Source organism: Saccopteryx leptura, chromosome 2 (genome assembly GCF_036850995.1).
Source record: "Saccopteryx leptura isolate mSacLep1 chromosome 2, mSacLep1_pri_phased_curated, whole genome shotgun sequence".
NCBI classification, from domain to species: Eukaryota; Metazoa; Chordata; class Mammalia; order Chiroptera; family Emballonuridae; genus Saccopteryx; species Saccopteryx leptura.
In genome coordinates, this window is record NC_089504.1 from 151,578,804 (window position 1) to 151,596,776 (window position 17,973).

General features: G+C 51.0%; 1 protein-coding gene across 14 annotated transcripts in view; it reads right to left on the bottom strand.

Moving 5' to 3' along the window:
• Positions 1-3,082: 3,082 nt before the first annotated feature.
• The window catches only part of CACNA1C (calcium voltage-gated channel subunit alpha1 C), a 777,231-nt gene continuing 762,340 nt past the window's right edge, over positions 3,083-17,973 (bottom strand). For all 14 annotated transcript variants that reach the window (XM_066369078.1, XM_066369080.1, XM_066369079.1 and 11 more), the window contains 5 exons: positions 16,818-16,943; positions 14,258-14,364; positions 13,826-13,929; positions 11,527-11,862; positions 3,083-8,786 (listed from right to left, as the gene is read on the bottom strand). In XM_066369078.1, the coding sequence (XP_066225175.1) occupies positions 8,484-8,786; positions 11,527-11,862; positions 13,826-13,929; positions 14,258-14,364; positions 16,818-16,943 (976 nt within the window). In that variant the 3' untranslated portion in view covers positions 3,083-8,483. The remainder of the gene's footprint in view (positions 8,787-11,526; positions 11,863-13,825; positions 13,930-14,257; positions 14,365-16,817; positions 16,944-17,973) is intronic.

Below are 17,973 nucleotides of genomic sequence, written 5' to 3' on the forward strand. Positions count from 1 at the left end.
CTTATCCCCCCCCCCTCCTCTCTTCTCTCCCTCCCTCCTCTCTTCTTTCTCTCATTCATTCAAAACCCATTTTGTGCCTTTCCAGATATCTGAGGGACAGCTGTTCTATTTTGTGGATTATCCATTTAATTCTTCTACTCAGTCTCTTTGTCAACTTTTTTTTTTCTGTATTTTTCTGAAGCCGGAAACGGGGAGAGACAGTCAGACAGACTCCCGCATGCGCCCGACCGGGATCCACCCGGCACGCCCACCAGGGGGCGACGCTCTGCCCCTCCGGGGCGTCGCTCTGTTGCGACCAGAGCCACTCTAGCACCTGGGGCAGAGGCCAAGGAGCCATCCCCAGCGCCCGGGCCATCTTTGCTCCAGTGGAGCCTCTGCTGCGGGAGGGGAAGAGAGAGACAGAGAGGAAGGAGAGGGGGAGGGGTGGAGAAGCAGATGGGCGCTACTCCTGTGTGCCCTGGCCGGGAAAGAACCCGGGACTTCTGCACGCCAGGCCGACGCTCTACCACTGAGCCAACCGGCCAGGGCCTCTTTGTCAACTTTTGAACATTTTTCTGTTAACCTTTTCATTGGAAGAGAGAGGTGGATAATGAGATTCATGTTGAAATAAGGTTAGAAATTATCATTGTATTCAGATTTCCCACACTCTCCTCAGCTTTCCCCCCCTTGGAGTATAAGATGATAATTTGAACCTGGCCCATGGTGGTGCAGTGGATAAAGCATCAACTCAGAATGCTGAGGTCGCTGATTCAAAATCCCGGGCTTGTCCAGTCAAGGCACATACGAGAAGCAACCAGTGAACAATTAATGTGAAACAACTGTGAGGTGATGTTTCTCGCTCCCCCTACCTCTCTCTCTCCTCCATCTCTAAAATCAATATATTTTTAAAAGTTGATAATTTGAGAGTTAAGTATATTTCTGTAACCTCTAGGGAATAAGAGAAGAGAAGAGATACGGAAGAGGAAGATACAGTTAACCGAATGTAGACATTGTTAACAAATTTATTTGCAATTCTTGTTTTTTTGTTTTTTCTTTTTTTTTAAATAACATTATTTCTTAGATAAAAATGCAATCTTACAGGAATATACATAGCGTCTCACACAGAGATCATCACCCTGAAGCTCTTCTGGAAACGTCGCCCCTTGTAGGTTCCGTGGCCTTCTTCAAGGACAAGAAGGCGCAGCAGGTGAGGCCTTGGACAACAGGATTGTTTGTTGGTTACAAACTGTACAACAATATTTACAATAGTAAGACTGCAAATCGGGGGAGCCTGAAGGGGAAGGTGTGGGGATGATGTCAGGCATTGGGTGACCATGGAGGCACTGTCCATCTTTCTACATCTCTCCGAGAACAAGTATGATACAGCTTGTGCTGGGTGCGTGAAGTTTGACCTGAACAAGAGGACTCGAGGAGAGGTGTGAGTGGTCTGATCTGTCTCTCGAGCCTCTTACACGAGCAGAAGTTTTGCTTCGTACCTTTGAGATTAACATAAAATAGGAAAATTCTGAGAGTAATAGACATTCCCATGCTTCCCTAACTGGGGACCTGCCACCCTATTTCTCAATGAATTGTGTTTTCAACAGGTTGTTTTCAACTATTATCATCCTCGCCTGTGCCATCCTGTGTCTGCCTTTGACGTCCGCAGCCTATTTCTGTCTGTGCTAGACCTTGTTCCCCCAGGCTCTGGAAGAACAGCGTATGTTCTGGGCAGGACAGAAAGCGGCGATGGGTGGGGCACACCTGGGTGGGGAGCTGTGACATGGAGTCCACCTGTGGGGAAATGGGAGGCGGCTGATGCATGGTGGTGTGGTGTGAGGGAGCAGCGCGGTGCCCACAGCACAAGGTGCCTTCTGAAGAGCCCTTTGCACAAGGTGGTTGGATTAACGGTTTGTCTGCCCTTGACTCTCAAGCTGTTTTTTCTTTCAAGCCTCAGTACAGTTTCTCCATGTTGGGGCATCTTAGGGAGAAGGCGTGGGCCAGGGCCCAGTGGTCCATCTTCTTTCCCTCCACCTGTGACTGTACAGCAAGGACCCTTCTCTCCTCTGTCTCCTGGCTGCAGGCTCAGGAGGCACTCCTCCAGGGACCTTGGAGATGTGCAGCCCGCCGGCTCCTGGAGCAGTGAGTCACTGCCAAGGCTGAGGTCTGTGCACCCTCTTTCTCCTTATTCTCCTGCTTGTAAACTGGGGGGCTCTAAAAACATCAGAGCAAGGGTTCTCTAGGCCCAAACTGTGACTAGGGATTATTCTATCCATTTCTGTATTTCCTCGCAGAGAAATTACCTTCCCTTGGTACTTACCATTGTACCCAAAAAGGACTTTTTCTGATGATGACATTTTCTTGTTTATGTAGTGTGTGCGTAATTTTTAGACAGCAAATTTGTAGCAAATGTCTGACTCATGGTAGGTTAAGTGTCATGCGCTCTTTCTAGGAACCTGATACAAATCAGATGACTTAGATTCTGACAGTCGGGGCATGGGATGCCTCACACAGTGGAGTGCACCTGTGAAAAGGCCAGTGTTTGACATGAAGGGAGAATATTTGACTCTGGTCATGTGACATTTCAAGCTTTTGTTTAATTAGAAAGTTTTTGTCTTCTCTTCCTTAATTTGGTAGAGAACAATCTTAACTCTGATTCGATCTTCAGTGCTGAACTAATTCATTCACTTTAGCTTAAGATATCCCACTGTAATCTCTAACTTCCTTTCGGAGCAGGGTTAAATGGCTTTTCTAATGCCCCAGCAAGCCTGGGAGTCTTACACCTGCATCTCCTGCGAAACAAGCCTCTGACAATCATGTCCAGAAAATGTCTGGATTTTAAGAGTAGGAACATTTTCTAAATGTAGATAAATTATATTTAGTTCCTAGTAATAATAGGTTCTGATGGCACCACTTCTACCCAAGGAAGTTACTCTGGCCTTCTCCCCATGTCTCTTTACTTAGTGCCAGCCTTCTGGGAGGAGACAAAATTATTTGTCTAGAGCTCTGCCCCTGCTCGAGCACTCATCCTTCAGGAGGCGCGCGCATGTGTGTGTGTGTGTATATATATATATATATATATATATATATATATATATATATAAGATTGGATGTGTGAATGTGTGAGTGCAAATGTATGTGAGTCTATGCGTGAATGTGTGTGTGAGTGTATGTATGTACATGTGTGTGGGATTGTATATGTGTGTGAGTTGTGTGTCTGCGTGTGTGTGTATGGTGTTCAAGTGTCTCTCCAGTAGTGTGGAAACCTGGCAGAACCCATTCACCTGTTATATTGGGATTTGGCTCTACAATGCAATCTTTTCTTACTTTGAAAAATATGTAAATGAATGAATGAAGTGAAAACCAGAAATGGCTTCACAAAAAAACTATGTAAGAATTGCATATGAGGCCCTGGCCTGGTGGCTCAGTGGATAAAGCGTTGTCCTGGCACACCGAGGTCATGGGTTCAATTCCTGGTCAGGGTACGTACAAGAGGCAGGCGATGAGTGCACAACTAAAATGGAATAGCTAAGTGGCACAACAAATCGATGTTTCTCTCTCCTTTTCCCTCCCTCTCTCTCAATAAATGGAAAAATTTTTAAAAAGGAATTGCACATAGAACTCTTTTCGATTCTCTGTCTCTCTCACTAGATTGGTGGGGAAGGGAGCGGGGAAACGGGCCTGGGTCAGGAGGCTGCAATGGAAACAGCTGCTTGGGGAAGGAATGGAGGGCCTGTTCTCAGCGCCCCCCCCCCCCCCCCCGCCACTCTTTCCCTTGTCTCCTTCCCTATGTCTCCATTGTATTGCTGGAGAACCCGACGCTGGGGACTGAGAGCTTCACCTCTAGCCTCTGCCTGGGACTTGTTCCAGGGACACGCCGGCTGATACGAGGGCAGGGACATCAGCAGAGAGGGAAGACGGGCTGGCAGATACCCATATCCAGCCAGACACTTTTCTTTGGTTGGGAAAACAATGTTGGTCAAAAATTTCTTTTCTCTTCTTCCAAAGTAGACCCTGACTGAGCTTCTCACGGTAAGGCCCAGTGTAAATGGTTGCACCGGACATTTCTTCCTATAAAATGAGTACAGACACAGAGGAAGTCCAAATGTGTGCTTTTAGCCCCCTGTTCCCCTTCCAGCTCCCTCTGTGCTCACACGTCTCAGAGCAGGGCCATATCTTCCCACAGAACTGGCCTGGACTCCACCAGCAAGTGTTTCATTCACTCCCTGGGCCTTAAAGAGGTCTTCTTGAAACCAGATTGTCCTTCTCTCGGTCTCTTTGCTAACTGTCCCTAACTCTTAGATGGCGATATTTCGATTCCTCTGGCTCTCTAGGGATGGAGGGGCCAACCTCTTCCTCAGCAATGTGTCCGATTCTGGTTTGATGAGGCTAATGTGCTGCCGGCCAGGGTTCTTCTTTGTACCCTAACCCAAGTTCTTGCTGTCTCCTGGCTTTTAGGAGTGACGAGACTCTGAAACCACCACCATCCTTTTGATGACATCCACACTGCTTTCAGGGTGCCTTACTTCTCAGAGCAGGATTCCTTTGGCAGTGGAAGCACACTTCTGTGGTTGCCTTACTGTCTTCAGCTGCATGACCAGCAGGGGTTCTGGAAGGAGGTGACTATGAGGAAGTGACAGGCAGCTTCACTCCAAACAAGGCCCTGGAATCTGAAAGCAGTGCCCCAGAGGAGGGTCACAGGCTGAGTGAGGACGCCTTGTTCCTCTGTCCGTGGATTTCCCAGTCAGAGGGATGTCCCTCAGACTTAGAAGCCGAGCGAGGGACTGTAACTAACAGCTTCTGCAGCAAAGCAGAGAAGAATTCATGAACAAAGCTAAAATCTAGGGGGAAAAGTTTCCTCTTTTTATCTCAAAACCAAAAAGAACCTTCTAGGAAGAGGTAGAACTGAGGCAGCTGCAAATCTCTCTACCTAATGTAACCATGCACATGAAAAACTATTAAAAGGTCAAGGTACGATGTAAAAGAGGCTGGACTAGTCAGAAGATAGTAAAAATCAGGGTTACCGAGACCTAGAACTTAAGCTGCACCTTTCAAGTCCTCTGGTCCTCCTCACTGGCTGCTTTTCTCCTGCTACCCCAAGGCTTTCAGAAGAGGTGACCATTGTGTTTCATGAGGTCACAGGGCAAGCTCTACTTCAGGTGGAGAATAAAAATCACCGAGTTCACTGTGGATGAGGCTCAGGGATTTCACGACTGATTTCACTCTTCTGTGACGGCAACAGGTATCAAATGTCAGTGCTACATGAGTCCAGCATGAGGTCAGGCTCAGAAAGAGCCTACACTGGGAACTCTCATCTGAAACTCCTTTCATATGTAGGCAGGGCCCTTGGGGTAGCTGGAGCCTGTGGTCCATGCTGCTGCTCAATGAGGTTTGGTGATGCCGATGGAAAGTCCAAACGCAAAATAGAATGCAGCACAAGAAGGGTCAGGATGGGCATGCACGTGTGGGCCATTCAGAGTCCAAGTTTCACCTGGGGGTCAAATGCATAGTGCAAACCAGGTATCAGTTCAAAAGGGGCTCCCTCCCCATCCTAACTAAGTCCTGGCAGCACAGTGGCAGACGTTTTGGGAAACTAGACAAAGGGAAACACCTAAACTTTATTGATTGAAGACCTTGATGTCACTGAGAAGGAACCCAGAAAGTCTGGATGGGCTGGACTTGGAGAAACAGGAAGAAATTCTTCTGTTTCTAGACAAAGCTGACCTGGGAATTTCCTGCACATTTCTTCATGTTTTCATGAATCCATCCATAAAAACAAAACTCATCTTCATTGAGCAATGGACTTTCCTGATTGAAATTCCTAGTTTGCTAATACAAGTGCCAAGAAAGACTGAGAGAACACTGGACTAGAAAAAACTCAGTAGGTAAATTCTGGATGAATCATTGAGTCTTGTTTCCCCCAAATCAGTCACTTTTAAACTATCGTTAATCAGCTGTATTCAAAGGACAGCATCAATAGGGTGATGTTCTCAGTAGATGCAAACTGGTGTAAGAGGATTCCCACGTCTCTGGTTCTACCATCTCTGGATTCCCGATGCTGCCTGCCTCTCTCGTCCCGGTCCTCTCCATGGCTGCCACACATACAATGCGCTTGAGAAAACCCTGCCCCCCAAGGAAGACACAATGGAGAGGTGAGCAAGACAGAGCTGACTGTTGGCTGGACAAAGATTTCACCTGGTTGCCTTGTTCTAGCCCCTGCTCTGAGTCTGGGGAGAGAGCAGTTGACAGAGCCAGGGTCGCCTCCCCTTCCCACCAGCCCAACTCTAATCTCATCCTCTCCATCAGGGTCCACTTTCCTGAGAAAACCACTGAGCACAATTAGCGCTGTGGGAGTGCAGGGAAAAGGCAGCCCCTCCCTCTCCCTCAGGCGACGCTGAGGCTAGCCCAGCGAGGACAGAGGCTGGTTAGAATGCCTCATGACCACCCACAGTAAAGGGCTCAGAAAGACTCAATCAAAGAACTAGTGCAGAATGGAATGAAGACTAGAGTGAGATATGTCCTGGTCTCTTAGATGACATGGAGTACAAACATACCTATCATATAGCTTTGGGAAAATGGCGGGAAATGGAAGCAAACACAAGATATGCAAAACAGTAATGTCCAAACCTGTTGGTGGGTAGCAGAATAATGATTTACACTGGTAATACCCTTGCTTGTTGTACAAATTAAAAAAACAACAACAACAGTGACCCTTCCTCCAACCACATATAGAAAAAAGCACTTAAGAGTTCAAAGGTAAAGCTTGTCACACTCCAAATACAAAATGATTTACTTACATGCAGCAAAATATACAAGAGGTGAATTCAAAAACAAACTTAATTCATTATATTCGCTTGGCACAATTGCAATTCAATTTTAAAAAAATATTTGTAAAATACTGAAACTGACCTGAATTCAAGTATAACGGTTTCTTCAACAGAAACATTATCAATGCAATAAAACATTACACGGAATATATCGAAGCAAAATGCCTTCTTGAGTTTTTCCCTTAAATTTCTGTGTACTTTTTTAAATACAGTTTTAATGCCAACAAGACTCACAATTGTATTTTTTAAAATGAATATTATTGCATTGTTTTTGCATATCTTGTGGGACAGAAAATGCAAAGAGTTACTGATTCCCGTTTCAGAAGCAGAGACAGTGATTTGTTTTTGCTTTCAAATGGCCCTGGATTCAGATCTCCCCCGTTATCCCAGAAACGGGGAGCTGCGTACTCATTGGGCGCATGGGGACACTGCGTAGGCGTGCGTACGCACAGCCCACATACGCACACAGGCAACCCACTACACACATAACACACTCACAGAGACTCTCAGACATGCTTCCTCTCTTCTGGCACCCACCAGACACACCCAGCATTCAAAAAGAACCTAACCCAGTCACCCATCTGTGCAAGAGCCTATCAAGTGCATTGCTTATTATCTTTAAGTTATAAAACCAAACCAAACTTTTTTTTTACTATGTATGGAAAGGATAACAAATTATTGGGCATACACAATGTCTAGTAGAACTCTCCTACGGTGGTTCTATTGAACCTTCTGTAGGAAAAAGCAAAGGACACCCATTTAAATAATACAGTCAAACTTAACCTGATTTACATTTCCAAGAGTGAACACAGTAAGGAGAGTAGCTACAGAACTTCATAAACACTCTTCTTCCTCCCCTCCTCATGGGGGGGACCCCCCCAAAAAAAGAAAGAATAAAGGAAGGAAGGAAGGAAAGAAGGAAGGGAAAGGAAGGAAGGAAGGAAGAGAAAGGAAGGAAGAAAGACAGAAAACTGCAATATGCTGTCAAGAAAAATGTCAAACCACAGAACAAAAGAGCGCTCAACAGAACCCAGCACCACCTTGCTTTGTCCAGAGCTGACTGTGCTCCATTCGCGGCCGCACACCGGCCGGTGATCCTCACACAGGAGGCCACCCTCCCTCGGGGCTCCTGGCTCCTGTACCTCTTGCTGCTTCCTCTTTCCTTTCTGGGGTGGCGCTGGGGGAAGTCATGCCTGCTTCCTTCTGCAAATCCACAGGGCCCTGGCTCTATGGGGACAGTGAGGCTCCTACAGAATATGTGCAAACTGATTTTTTTTTACAAGCAAAGTTGAAAGACACCCGTTTGACAAAGGTCCTTTCCATGAGGGCTACCACAGGAAGCTGAGGGTCTCTTTTGTGCCTGAGGCGAAGGCTGGTTCCTGGCACAGGGCTTGAGATACAACAGGAGGGCCGGAGGCCTCCTCTTGCACTCCCTCCCTGACCCTTCCCTCTCTCCCTTTCCACCTTCACCTCCTTGGACACAAATCTGGGCTGCTGCTTTTCTTCCCCACGAAAAGCTGACTCTCCACACCACCCAACTCTGTGTCTTGTCCCAACGAAATGAATGAAGACGCTGTTCCGTTAACTGCAGGTCACGAGAACAGTGAGGCACTTCTGAAACGAACCCTTTTTAGGAACATTGAGACAAATAAAAAAGCCAGCATTTCCCAGCCCCGGCTCCTACAGGCTGCTGACATGGGCTCTGCTGTCCGGCAGCTCCTCCTCGCTCCTCCGACACTCCTGCCCAGGCCCCCGGGGCCGGTCTTCTTCACTCCCTGCTCTGTCCTGCCCCCGGTCTCTGCAGTTAACAAAAGGTAGCAGCGTGCCGTTGGGGCTCTGCTGGGCGCCCCCGCTGAGGATGTTGTCGGCAGCGTTCTCCATCTCCTCTATGGTCATGTCGCAGGCGTCAGCCAGCTCCTGGGTTGTGACCTCGATAAACTTGGGGTCTTGGGCGAACTGCCCCAGCCCTTCCGAAATCAAGACCTGGAGCAGGGGAGGGCCATGAGGAAAAAACAAAGAGGAACATTATTCCTGCAGCTCAGTGCTTCTCTTTAGGGTTAGAGCAAGGGTCTTCTGACTGGAAACAGCAGGAGGGTGTGCGTGCGTGCACGCATGTGTGTATGTGAGTGAACGTGTGTCATGGGGTGCTCAAAAAAAGTAGTGGAATTCAGGATGTGTAGGCTGGAGAGACCTTTTGGCTGGGGCACTCAAAACCTGTTACCAAACACGTGAACACTGGGCTCCCCCAGGAGCCTCAGGGGTGTTGTCTCACAGCTAGAACGCTCTGCCCGTCTTTTCCCTTCCCTGGCACCCAGTATCATTCCTTCCAAGAAACCTTCCTTCTTTGGTGAGCTGCCATGCAGAATGGCTTGCTCATCATTTCCACTGCCCACTGCCAGCTGGCAGCCTGTCTGAGGGTGAGGACCCTGAGTCGGATGCGTGCGGGGGAGGACCCCGAGTCTCACGCATGGGAGGAGGACCCCGGTTCTGACGTATGGGGGGGTGACCCCAAGTCTGACGCGTGTGGGGGAGGACCCTGAGTCTGATGCATGCGGGGGAGGACCCCGAGTCTCACGCATGGGAGGAGGACCCCGGTTCTGATGTATGGGGGGGTGACCCCAAGTCTGACACGTGTGGGTGAGGACCCTGAGTCTGATGTGTGTGGGGGAAGACCCATGTGTGAGGAGGACCCTAAGTGTGACATGTAAGGGGAGGACCCCGATTCTGATGTATGGGGGGATGACTTCAAGTCTGATGTGTGTGGGGGAGGACCCTGAGTCTGAAGGACCCACCGGCTCAGGCAAAGCTTCACACTCCTTCTCAGCGCTACTTTGGTACTTGGCTTGAGGGGTGGGCCGCTAAGCTGGCAGTGGGCAGGGAAAGCAGGAGAGTGAAGCCTAGAACTCTTTCTCCCAGTTCTATTTGTCCAGCTGTCCCCATTACTCATTATCTCGTATAGCTTTTCTTTCTTTTTATTTTTTAAATTTTATTTTAGAGAAGAGAGAGGGAAGGGGGAGGGGAAGAAAGGAGCTGGAAGCATCCATAGTAATTGCTTCTGTAGGTGACTTGACCTGGCAAGCCTGGAGTTTCCAACCCAAGACCTCAGAGTTCCAGGCCGATGCTTTGTCTACTGTGCCACCACAGGTCAGGCTCAGTCTGCGTAACTTTTCTTTATGCCTCCCACCCCTCCTAACCATTACATCCATCTTTATTCATTATGTCTTTTCTCCCACAATGTGAGCTCAGGAGAGTGGGGACAGGGCTCCTTAGCAGTGTCACTGCACCTAGACCAGAGCCTGCACTCAGCAGGCGCTCTGTGGATGTACATACTGTGTAGCAGTAGACAAAGTCACAGGAAGCACAAGGTTTTAGAATCACAAGGGACCTCAGAAGTCATCTGGTTTAGTTCCCCACCTCCTGCGGGATAGCCTGACGACTAGACAGGCATCTTCTCTGCTTGCTTATGTCAGGACGGGGGGCTCACTGCTCTACCAGAACCCTCCTCACTGCGGAAGAGCTCTCTTTGAAAGGTCTCCTCAGCCGAGCTGAACTCTGCCTGCCTGCTGGGTTGATGTAGGCACTCCAGCCCTGCATTTCAGACTTCTTCCCTTCCAGGTTTGAGATGCATAGCACGGCTTCTAAGTCACCTCTTCTCCGGGTTTACTTCCCAAATCCCCTCAAGCAGTTCTCATTCAAAATGGTTTCTAGGGACCTTGCCAGCCCAGGAATCCCCCTGTGGGATTGTTCCAATGTGCCGAAGGTGCCCTAAGATGTGGTGCCAGAACTGCCAGGGCAGAGCCTGGTGGGCCTGCAAGTGTTCTTGTTCCAGACGAGAGGTTCTCAGTCCCGGCTGTGCGTTAGAATCAACAAAGGGCTTTAAAAAAATATTCATTTGGGCCCTGGCCGGTTGGCTCAGCGGTAGAGCATCGGCCTGGCGTGCGGGGGACCCGGGTTCGATTCCTGGCCAGGGCACATAGGAGAGGCGCCCATTTGCTTCTCCACCCCCACCCCCCCTCCTTCCTCTCTGTCTCTCTCTTCCCCTCCCGCAGCCGGGGCTCCATTGGAGCAAAGATGGCCCGGGCACTGGGGATGGCTCCTTGGCCTCTGCCCCAGGCGCTAGAGTGGCTCTGGTCGCGGCAGAGCGATGCCCCGGAGGGGCAGAGCATCGCCCCCTGGTGGGCAGAGCTTCGCCCCTGGTGGGCGTGCTGGGTGGATCCCGGTCGGGCGCATGCGGGAGTCTGTCTGACTGTCTCTCCCCGTTTCCAACTTCAAAAAAAAAAATTCATTTGATTGGTCACAGGTTTCCAAAGCTTCCTCGGTTATTCTAATGGGCAATCAGCCTAGGGAACCAGACACTGACTCCCGTGTGTACGAAGGCGGTCCGAGCGCACGTGTGGAGCGCTCACAGCACGCCTCCGGCTTGTGCCGCGCAGCCCTGCGGCCTTCCTCGGGCGTCACTGGCCTGAGGCAGGGATGTGCTGCTCAAGGTTCTCCCTCCCTCTGCATCAGCCCAGCCCCAACAGAAGCTGGTAGCGCCCTGGGTGGTATTTCCTGCATGCCATGCCATCCTGCCCCAGCCCCTCCCTGACACGGGAGGTCTCTGACCAGGAGACCTGACAGCCAGTCCCCTTAGGAGAGAACCAGGCACACCCTTCTCCATGCACAGTCCCCTGGCTGCCTCCCACCTCCCCTTCCCCTGTCTGTGCAGCCAGGAGCCACCTACCGCTTCCACCAGGCTGCTGGCACTGCCGTGGAACTGCCTGCCCCAGGCCCCAGCCTGGCTGGGCACAGTGAGGGACACAGGCCGGGCTCTCCGGGCGGGGCTGCTGTCCCCCGCACAGGGCAGGGGCTCCCCAGACCAGGAGCTGCAGTGGATGGACGGGAAGCTGCTGTTGAGTTTCTCGCTGGACTCCGTTCCTTCTAGCCGGAGGGTGGGGATGGGCCGGGGGGGCCAGCCTCGGCCGCTGGGAGTGGCAGGGGGGGTGGCACACGGCCTGGGGAACGTGGTGGGAGAATGGCTTCTCTGGAGGAGGGGGCTCAGGCCTGCCACTGCCAATGCCTGTGGACACACAAGGAGCACGAGTTACTGGGACGGGTCAGGCCCAGCTTGTCCCACCGCCTGGAACTCACACGGGCGTCCTTTTCACCCGTCTGCACCTACCTCATCAAGGCCCCATATAACAGTTTCAACCACCCTAAAACACCTTTTTTCTGATGCTCTTAGTCTGAAGTGATCTCTGTCTCCTCTAAATTCCGGAAACTGAAGGACTGGAGTGAAGGTCATCTGCTCCTCAGCAGTGGCCCTAACCCTGCTGGCTGTGCATTTGCTCCTTCTGGCTTTTTTGTCAGTAGCCTGGAGAGGGTGAGGCCTGTGTCATCTGTACAGCCAGAACACGGAGCCACTGTCTCCCTGCTCTGTGGGGCTGGTGCGAGGTTCAAAGGCAGGAGGGTCCGTAAAGATGCATACTGTGCATCTGCAGACCTGGACGGAGCCAGTACTTACCGTTTCAGTTTTCACAATGAATCTTGCCGGTCTCTGGCTCACCTGGGTTTTGAACTGTTGTTCAAATCTTGCACTGTATGGTGATTGAACTGTTTACACGGTTGTGTCCCCTGGCCCCATTGTGCTAGAGTATCCCGAGGGTGGGTCATGGTCCCCATGGGAGCTGACACAACAAAACCTGCTCTGATTTGATGCGTCCCCGGGACAGTGACACAGCGTGGTGGGAAAGCCCAGCCCGAGGGCAGAGAGAAGGGGAAATCTGAGGTGTCGTGGGAGGGGAATAGAGAGGCACAGAGGGAGACTGTACAAGAGGAGTTTCTTGCCTTCTAGAATGATAAAACAGATGAGTAAAATCGACTTTCAGACATCTTTAAAAATATCACACACGGTGTCCCTCAAGCCTGCCAGACTCCTCTGGGCACTGCTCTGGATGGTCCCTAGCCTGGGGTCCTGGGTCCCTGGAGACCATATGTGTGTAGGCAGTGCCACATGGGCGAAGCCAAGCAGTGCATTTCTTTCTTTTCTTTAGAAAGATTTTCTTTATTGATTTTAGGGAGAGGAAAGAGAGAAAGGTGGCAGGAGAGGGGAGCAGGAAGCATCAACTCATGGTTGCTTCTCGTATGTGCCTTGACCAGGCAGTGCAGGGCTCCAGCCTGTGACCTCAGCATCTCAGGTCGACACCTTATCCACTGCACCACCATAGGTCAGGCAACAGTGCACTTCTTTAAGCTGAAATAATACCAACTTAGCCAAGTCACTGTGGCTGTCTTATGCTGGTTACAAACTTTTACTGGCACTTGAATGCCTTTGAATAAAAAAAAAAAAGTTTTCTGAAAGCATAGGCCTGTGATAAGGTAGTATGTAATGAAAGAGGTAAAAGCTTTAGGAAACTCTAGTCTAGAGCCTAATTCTTCTAGAGGTAAGAGATTGCCTTTGATAAGTCTCCGACGTTCTCATTAGTCCTGAGACACTAAAGGCGTTTTGATGTTGGTGTCTTGGATTTCACTATCTCTGAGTCACTCGTGCCCACATGAGAAACACCAACTGTCGCATCTCCCCAGATGCGTTGTCCTGGGCACCTCCCTGCTCCTGACCTCGGAACTGGCAGGTTCTTTGATCATGTCTGTGTGTCAGTGGGTGGTTTTCTGGGCGGCGCAGTCTCCTGGTGTCTTGCAACTCGAGGCAGGACTGCATCTGCCTGAGTGGCTTGTGTTATATAAGCTGATGTCTGAGGAAGGGACATCTGTGCCACCCTAGGAAGAAAGCCCCGGTGGAAGCCTGGAGCCGCTGACCCTTTGGGACCAGGTGAGGAGCTCCTGCTCACCAGTTCTTCTGAGGTCCTCACCTTGGGAAGTGACAGGCTTTGTTAAAGCACTCACTTGTATAGAGAAAGCCGCCTCCCCTGGGGCTGCTAGGGCCAGGGTGAGGCCGCCACAGTGGTCTGCCACAGGGAAGACCAGTAATTTAGGCTTCTGCCTAGCCCACCAGGTGGAGGCCAGCGGCCGTCCATTGGGGCTACCTGATGATGAACCAGATGCAAGGGCAGGACTGTCTTCTGGGAGATGTCTCCTCCTGGATTCTTCTGTCTCTTCAGACATTCAAGGTGGAAGGAGGCTCTGCGACCTGCAAAGCCCACCAAAGACTGGGGTCAGGGCAGGAAAAGGAGGCCGGGTCACGGCCGGGGAGGGGAAAGGGGCAGTGTTAGTGGCCTGGACACATCTTTTATTTACCCTTCATCTTTCCTCTGACACATCCCATGTAACATAAGTTCAAGTTCTACCCTAGAAAGCCCCATCCTTAGAATTTCCCTCTCACCCCTTTGGAAGGGGTCCACTGTGTGGGGATTGTCTGACCCAGGCCACTGCAGTTTCTGTCACCCCTGAGTGCCTGTCCGGTCACCTGGGGGTGCCCACAGGCTGCCCATGTCTGAGAGGGAGGTGTGCCGGCTTACCTAGGGAGGCAGAGCGGAGAAAACCCCTCTTTGGAGACTGCCGGGTGTCCCTCTTGTCCTCCTCTGGGGGTGTCAATTGTCGGTTTTCATCGTCCTGGTAGGACAGCCTGGAACAGAGAACTCGTGGGGCTTGTTCCCGGAGCCGGAGAAGTGCGCCCCACGGGGACGGCTGCCATCCCAGAAGGTAGTTTGCTTTTTCCTCAGTGAAGGGAACCTCCCCTCTGTGCTTCACGAAGGTTCAGGGAGGGGCAGCAGGACCTCGCCATGCACAACAGAACCCCGACTCTGGCTTCCCAGGGGTTCCCGGCCCCTCCACAGCCTGACCACTCTGAGCCCGCCAGCTCTGGCGGAGGCAGTGAAGGCACCTCTGGGTCAGAGTGCCTGAGAAAGTTGGGAACATGTTCTAGGCCCACAAGGTTCTTTCCAGGGATGTCCTGGGCCACTCTCTTCCATGTGCTGATGCTACTTCCTGTGATGAATCCAACTTTATTTATCACAATTTCCCCCCGCTACCCCATTTCTCCCTGGCCTGTCCACCCCTGCCTTCATTGTTAAGAAATACAACAGTTGCATACAACACCCTATCACCCAAGTCACTGAACAGCGGGGCTGTCAGGGTCCACGGGGGTATCAAGCCAACTGCTTCTAAGCTTTATTGATGGACTCCCAGTAAGAACTCTATTTGACAGCCCCAGGATGCACAGACACACCTCACTGAACACACTTAAGTATCAACTATACTTTACCTTTATGTGTTGCCTCTGTTACCTTCTATTCTACTTTAGTTCATTCTGTTTCTTTTAAAAAAAAAATGTCAGTTGCAACCCACTAAGTTGATTTCACTACCCCTGATGGGCATAACTATCCCTCCGGCTGCACTCTAACCCCTTCCTTTCACCCCCCCTGGGACCTGCTCCTCTGTGACTCTGCACACTGACAGGGTGGGACTGCTGTCTGCTGGCCCAGCTCGCCTTCCCAGCATTGGAAATGCTCAGGAAAGTTTTTGAATTCAAACCTCTAAGCCTTTCCTCTCATTTTCAGCTTGGTAAGCCCTGCCTATTAAATTTGCTCCTTATCCAAATCATACCCATTCTTGAGGACCCAGCTTCTGTTTGACCTTGTGCCTGGAGCCTTTATGGTCACTTTGACCTTGACCTTCCCTGAATGCCTGGACCCCTCATTGTTGTGCCACTCTATGAGCAATTGGTTAGAAAATCTCCATGCTGTTTTCCTCTTCTGAGATCCTCTTGGCTTCCTCACAGGTTTGCAAAGTATCCTTGGGTGCCGAGGCCAGTCTGTCTGTGACCCAGCGAGTGCCCGCTGCACCACGCACTCAGTGAGAGTCAAAATGGAAGGAAGCACAGGCTGTTCCTCATTTCTAGGATATGTGGTCAGGCATTAATTTGCATTTTCTAAAAACCTAAAGTCTAAAAGGGCTGGCCCTTATTATGAAGAGCTTTCAGGAAAGCTTCTAAAGAAGTGCATCTTAAAAATGTTCACCATAACCCACACACATAAATGCATTTTATGGGACTCAGTACACACACACACCGAAATGGATAAACAAGTGTTTCACAAAATGATTCTTAACTTGGCAACATGGGATACGTTACTTTATGTCATCTTATTATACACGAGTCTATGTGATTTTGTGCTGTGCTGTGCAAGACTCTCTTTTAAAAGTGCTGATCATAACTAAATAAACACCACAACCTTCTAGTGGGTCTATGTACAGTTAAAATACCCTTAAAAAATTCTAGCAGACAGGCCCTGGCCAGTTGGCTCAGTGGTAGAGCGTCGGCCTGGCATGCGGGGGACCAGGGTTCGATTCCCGGCCAGGGCACATAGGAAAAGCGCCCATTTGCTTCTCCCCCCCCCTCCTTCCTCTCTGTCTCTCTCTTCCCCTCCCGCAGCCAAGGCTCCATTGGAGCAAAGATGGCCCGGGCGCTGGGGATGGCTCCTTGGCCTCTGCCCCAGGCGCTAGAGTGGTTCTGGTCGCGGCAGAGCGACGCCCCGGAGGGGCAGAGCATCGCCCCCTGGTGGGCAGAGCGTCGCCCCTGGTGGGCAGAGCATCGCCCCCTGGTGGGCAGAGCGTCGCCCCTGGTGGGCGTGCCGGGTGGATCCCGGTCAGGCGCATGCGGGAGTCTGTCTGACTGTCTCTCCCCGTTTCCAGCTTCAGAAAAAGAAAAAAAAAAAAAATTCTAGCAGACAAAAATCTCAGCTACCATTTGCCAACAGCGCCATCTGCTGGGTAGCTTTATTATAAGTAGCTGCATGATCACTACATGCATGTGTGTAACTAAATCTCACTGTAAAATTCATTCATTGGTTGGCTGCAGCCAGAACAATTTAAGAAACAATGTTTAGAAGTTTTTTCTGATAGCACTGTTTCCTGAGGAAGGACCAAGCTAACCAGGGTATGTCTCTGTGGATTGGGGGCTTCCATTCGTAATAAGGTGATAGATGCTTTGCAGGTGCTCTTCTGATGGGTGATCTCCTTCCTTCCCCAGATCCTTCCCCACACACGCAGCTCGCCAGGGGAGAAGGCAGCAGGGCTCACCTCTCAGTGGAGACCAGGCTGGGCTCACTGCAGTACTCCACGTCCTCACTCATCCTCACGTCATAGGTCTCGTCCTGAGGGAACTCCTGACACACCATGGCTATCTGGCTCTCTCGGGAGTGGCACCTAAAGTGTCCGGGATAGAGAAAAAGATCAGAAACTGCCAGCCCTTCCCTCAGCAAGTGTGGCATCATGCACACACACACACACACACACATGCACTCACACACGCACTCACACACACAGCCCGAGGCCCCTCCTGTGGTCGCTGAGGAAGTCTGAGAACTGTAGCAGCATTAGGATTGGGGTTGTGATTCTACAAAGGAAAAAGATTAAGATCCTGGGAGACCTGAGTTCTGACCCCACTCAGTTACCTGCTGGCACAAGTATCAGCTCCTCCCATGCCTCAGGATCCCACCAATAAAGCTGGGATAGCACACGCCTGCCTGACTCAGAGGCTTGTTGGAACAAGGGAAGCACTGTGGGAGCCGGTGCTTTGAAAGGTGGAGGATCGGCTGCTAAGGAAGGGTGCTGGGCTGCGCTACACAGGGCAGGGTGCGCCAGTGACGGGGGTGTCCCTTCCCTCTCCTACAGGCCGCTGGGCCTTTAGGCATTTGTTGAGCAGAGTTGAGAAGGTCCTGGTGTCATACTATGACATGCCTTTGGGTTTGACATCGGCTCCCTGGAGCGAAGGCGCGAGAAGAGGGTGTATGTCGAGGGGTGTGTTCTGAGCGGGGAGGTGGGGGGAGCCAGAGCACCCGCTGAGCCCGAGTCTCTGCTGAGTTGAGCACCCTGCCCCGCATCAGGATGGACTTCGGACCGCGCCCCCTTCTCCCAGGTCAGAGCCATCTGCTCATCTGGTCACGTCTTCTTCAGCTCTGGTGCAGGCATCCTCCCCTTCCCTGTCTGTGCCCAGCTTGGTCCCTGCCTCCAGCACTCTTCCTGTGGATCCTGCATGCGGGGCCCACTTTATCCTCAGGCTCACGAGGCTGAGGCCATCAGGGAGACATCCTAGTTTATCTTCTCAGAACCGAGAGCTGGATCAGCACCTCCGCTTCGACCCTGGGATTGAGAGCTACTCAGGGAGGGCAAAGGCAGCTCTGGGGGGGAGGCCCTGATGATGGCTGCCCACCCCACAGTCTGAGGGACAGATGAG